Genomic DNA, 4,654 nt, shown 5'->3' on the forward strand with positions numbered 1-4,654 from the left:
TTTTTGAATCAGGGTCTTCACTGAGTGTGGAAGTTCATTGATCAGCTAGGCTGGTTGGCCAGTGAGCCGCAGTGAGCCTGTGTCTGTCCTCAGTGCTGCGGTTAAGAGAGGTGTAACCATGCTCAGCTTTCACGTGGGTTCTGGGGATCCCAACTCCGGCCTTTATACCTGTAGAGCAGGCACTTAACTCACTGAGCTACCTGCTTAGCCTCCGTGTTGCCAGGCTGCGCGTCTGCCTTGCCTCTGGGGTGCCTGGAGCACTGCTGGAGTGCCTGGAGCACCGCTGGAGTGCTGCTCGCCCAGGTGAGGCAAAATGAAGTCCCCAGTTGAGGCAAAGGGTAGAGTCTGGGAACCCAGTTTGATTCCGAGTGAGTGCCACGAGAGTGCGGAGGGGCTGGGAGAGAGAAGGCCCTCTCCCCTTCTCTAGGTGTGGTTCTTAAACACCCCCATTTCTTAATGAATAAATGGTCTTTTCTTGTTCAAACTGCTTTATCAGATGGCAGATGTGAATGTATACGCCTTACTCGGGGTGAGCCAGGGATTAAATACCTCTTGTGGGAAGGAATGCCCAGGAAGGGAAGCTCAGTGGCTGAACACTTGGGACCTCTCAAGATACCTCATTAGCATGGAGAACTCCAGGGTTTTATGCTGTATGACTGATTGCCATGGCTCTCAGTGGGGTGTCATGGTTATGTGTTCCAGAGCAGGTAGAGTTAGGCAGGGAGTTGATCCCACTCCTACTGTTCTCAATCTGAGATTCAAGGGTTTGAACTCAGTCTTACCAGTTCTTCTGTCTGGTGGCATGGTCCCACTTGCCCCGTGTATGTGTGTGTGTGTGTGTGTGTGTGTGTGTGTGTGTGTGTGCATGTAATAACTTTGAAACAAAGTATATAGAATTTTATTTATTTATTTTCCAGCAGGTAAACATCTATTTCCATTTGACTATTGGAAAATATAACTAAGAGCAATAGAAAATGTGTCAAGATGGAGAGAAGGAAGCCAGGCCTGGGTGTATGCCTGTAGGTCTATGGCTGGGGAGGCTGAGGCAGGAGGGTGACTGAGTTAGTGAGGTCAAGATCAGCTTAGACAACACATTGATAATGTAGAGAACAAAGTCCACAAGGTGGTGGGTAAAGGTGTTTGTCACCAAGCCTGAGGACCTGAACTTGATCCCTGAGACCCGCATGGTGGAAGAAGAAAACTGACCCCAGCAAGCTGTACTCTGACCTTCATACTTACCCACAAACATTTACACACACACACACACACACACACACACACACACACACACACCCCAAATAAATAAGTAGATGTAAACAAGACAAAAACAAAACAAAACAAAACAAAAAACAACCCAGAGAGTAAAGAAACAACTTTTTTTCTTGGCCAAGGGATAAATGTAGACACAGTCCCCCACCCCATAAATCATGTAGTCAAGTATCCTAGATTTGGGAAAATCACGAGTCAGCACATCCCAAGTGCAATGGGTGAGCCTCACTTGGGAAAACTTCCTTCCTGATCATAGTGACTCCCTGGTCAGGTAAGTACAAGAAACCATTGTTGTTTTTTTTTTAAGAACAAGAATTTAGAGTAGACTCCACATACAGCAAGGCAAGAATGGTTAAATATCTCCCAATACATCCTTCAGTTCCACTGTGTATAATAATATCAAGTTCTGTTTTCAGAAGCCAATGGTTTCTTTCCTCTTTGGGTGTGTGTGGGCACATACCATGGTGTGGACGTAGAGACCAGAGGAGAGCTGGAAGGAGCTGGCTCTCTTCTTCAACCTTATGGATCCTAGGGATTGGAAACAGGTGGTCAGTGCTTACCAACTGAGTCACCTAGCTGGACCAACTCTTGGCTATTTTTTCTTTTTGAAGAGATTTGTTATGTCGTATGCATGTGGGTGTTTTCCCTGCATGCATGTCTGTGCACCATGTGCATGAGTGCCGAAGGGAGAACCAGATGCCCCGAGACTGGAGTTATAGACAGTTCTAAGCCTCCATGTGGGTACTGGGAACAAGATGTGGGTCCCCTGGGAGACCAGCCTGCTCCTAAACACTGAGCCTACTATTTAGCTTTTTTCCCCAAAAAATATTGAGCTATTCCAGAGGCAAATGAGTGTCAGATGGCACCTTTGGGTGGTAACCTTGATGGTGTGGGCCAGGAAACGGTGTCAAGGAAGAGCAGGCTATTTTGTCCCAGAGGAAAGCTACAGAGGGCTGGGTGCTTGTAGAGCCTCCGCCCTCTTTCTTTGAGTCTCTCATAGCTTTTGCCTCTTACTTCTCTATTTTTACCCCTCCTGGCCTTGGTGGCTTCCTCAAAGTGTCTGTGGTGCCTGCAACACCACAGTTCACACTTCTTCCAGAGCCTTGTTCCTTTAAGTCATGACTCTTAAAGTTCTTCTGGTAACAGGTATGTTGGCGGGGTCTTGGGGGATCCTCAGGGTGGGGAGAAGGGGTTAGGGGGTCCTCAGATTGGAAAGGAGGGATCTCTTGGGTCTATGAGTGGAGAGAAAGGTCGGAGGAAGGCTTAGGTGGGGAGAGGCCAAGGGCTTTAGGGAATGTGGATGCCGAGACTTGAACTCAGCCGGTCGGTGTTTAATGGCAAGCACCCCTACCAATTGAGTCACCTTGCTGGACAAACTCTTGGCTATTTCTTTTAAAAAAGGGAATCTTATGTGTGTGGGTGTTTTTACCTGGATGTAGGTCTATGCATCAGGTGTGTGCAGTGCTAGTGGAAGTCAGAAGGGGGCATCAAAAGGGGAGGGGCATCTTTTGGATCTGTGAGTGGAGAGAGAGGTCAGGGAATAGGAAGGAGCTGGGAGAGGCAAAGGGCTTTAGGGAAGGATAAAGGATTCCAAGAGGAAAAGAGCAGAGGTAGGCGAGAGGAATGGTTAGGGATGCATGGATGAAGGACTAAATCCGTCGATGCTGCGAGGGCTGTTTGTCAGACAGGCTACAGAGAGGTGAAGGAGCTGCACCAGGGAGCACTGCGGATGCGGTTCCGGCTGTGTTCCTCTCCTTAGCCTGACGTTCTAATTACCAAGAACCTAGTGTGGATGTTTGTTGAATGACTGATAATCAAAAAAAAACAAAAACAAAAACAAAAACAAAAACAACAACAAAAAAAAACAAACCAAAACAAAAAAAACCCCAAAACTGTCTTGTCTCCTTTTATGTCTATTTTTGTAGGGAGTGAGTCAAGAAGGGAAGGAACTACTTGAAACTTGCATAGGAAGGAAAATTTCTAACTGATCTCTTCGTTGTGTAAACCGTTGTGGTTGTGACAGTGGGGGAAGAGGCCATTGTGGGCTTAGAGAGGGACTGGTCATACCCCATCATAGGCACTTGTGGAGGCCCTTGAGCCTGAGTCAGCATATTTGGCCTGTGGGTTAAATACGGTTGCTACCTGTCTTAAAAGATGAACATCTATCATCCATCAGTGATAGAGGATGCTAACTTTACTCCCAGTGAAGTGAAATGTCACTCCTTAAGAGTCTCATTCATCTCCTGGGTAAACCTGTATCACAGAAATTGTGATAATGGACTACAGCTTGAGATTCCTTGATGAAAACTTGGTGGATAGAGGTGAAGCCTAGGGCTTGCCTAGTATGTACAAAGCTCTCAATTTGATCCCTAGCACCAGATAAACTGGACACAGATAAACTGGACACCAGATAAACTGGACACAGATAAACTGGACACAGATAAAGTGTACACCTGGAATCCCTGCACCCTGGGGGTGGGGTGTAGAGGCAGGAAAATCAGGAGGTTAAGATGGTCTTCAGCCTAGGATGTGTCAGACACTGTCTTGAAAAGCTTCTCTTCAAGCTGGGTGTGATGGTGCACACCTTTAATCCCAGAACTGCGGAGGGAGAGGCAGGTGGGTCTCTAAGAGTTTGAGGCCATCCTGTTCTACAGAGATAGTTCCAGGATAGCCAGGGCTACTCAAAGAAACCTTGTCTTGAAACAACAACAACAACAACAACAACAACAACAACAACAACAACACCCTTTCCTCTATGGTCTTTCTATGCAGTCCTGCTGGTCTGGAACTCACTGTTGAGACTTTTGCCACGGCCTCCTCAGTGCTGGATTCTGTGTAACCAGCTGGTCTTCTGTAGAAAAAACAGATGGATTTCTGTGTGGTGGCCCACCCCTGCACCCCCAGCATTTGAGAGGTAGAATGGGAGACAGGAAGATCAGGAGGTCTAGCTTATCCACAGTTACACTGTAGTGTTCCAGTGTATATACAATCCTGTATCAAAAAACGTAACAGACAGATCCCACACTGTGTGGATCCATGCCCAGGGCCATCAGAGCTTCAGTGAATGTGGACAGGAATGGTCACAGGTGGAAGTGTGTGTTGTTCTCGTAACCGTATTGGTTCCTTTGCTTTGACTCTTAATTCTCTGTTATTCTTCCAGCCCTAGCTTTGTGTCATGGCTTCAACATGGACACTGAACATCCCATGACCTTCCAAGAGAATGCAAGAGGCTTTGGACAGAGTGTGGTCCAGCTTGGCGGAACCAGGTAAAGTCCTCAGGGGAGGCTGCTGTCTCCATGCTTCTCTAAAAGCTAGGGGGAAGAAGCATTTCCTTATTGTGGTCTCTCCTCTCCTCTCCTCTCCTCTCCTCTCCTCTCCTCTCCTC

The 4,654-nt window shown here is 47.2% G+C and overlaps 1 protein-coding gene and 1 non-coding gene across 2 annotated transcripts in view; one reads left to right on the forward strand and one right to left on the reverse strand.

Moving 5' to 3' along the window:
* Positions 1-1,388: 1,388 nt before the first annotated feature.
* Positions 1,389-1,548, reverse strand: LOC115062790. The gene has a single exon (XR_003842717.1). It is a non-coding gene; the product is annotated as a U1 spliceosomal RNA (small nuclear RNA).
* Positions 1,549-2,333: 785 nt separating this feature from the next.
* Itgam (integrin subunit alpha M) overlaps positions 2,334-4,654 on the forward strand; it is a 63,686-nt gene continuing 61,365 nt past the window's right edge. Inside the window, exons 1-2 of the mRNA XM_021206608.2 lie at positions 2,334-2,415; positions 4,430-4,535. Of these exons, the coding sequence (XP_021062267.1) occupies positions 2,388-2,415; positions 4,430-4,535 (134 nt within the window). The 5' untranslated portion in view covers positions 2,334-2,387. The remainder of the gene's footprint in view (positions 2,416-4,429; positions 4,536-4,654) is intronic.

Source organism: Mus pahari, chromosome 1 (assembly GCF_900095145.1).
Source record: "Mus pahari chromosome 1, PAHARI_EIJ_v1.1, whole genome shotgun sequence".
Classification (NCBI taxonomy): domain Eukaryota; kingdom Metazoa; phylum Chordata; class Mammalia; order Rodentia; family Muridae; genus Mus; species Mus pahari.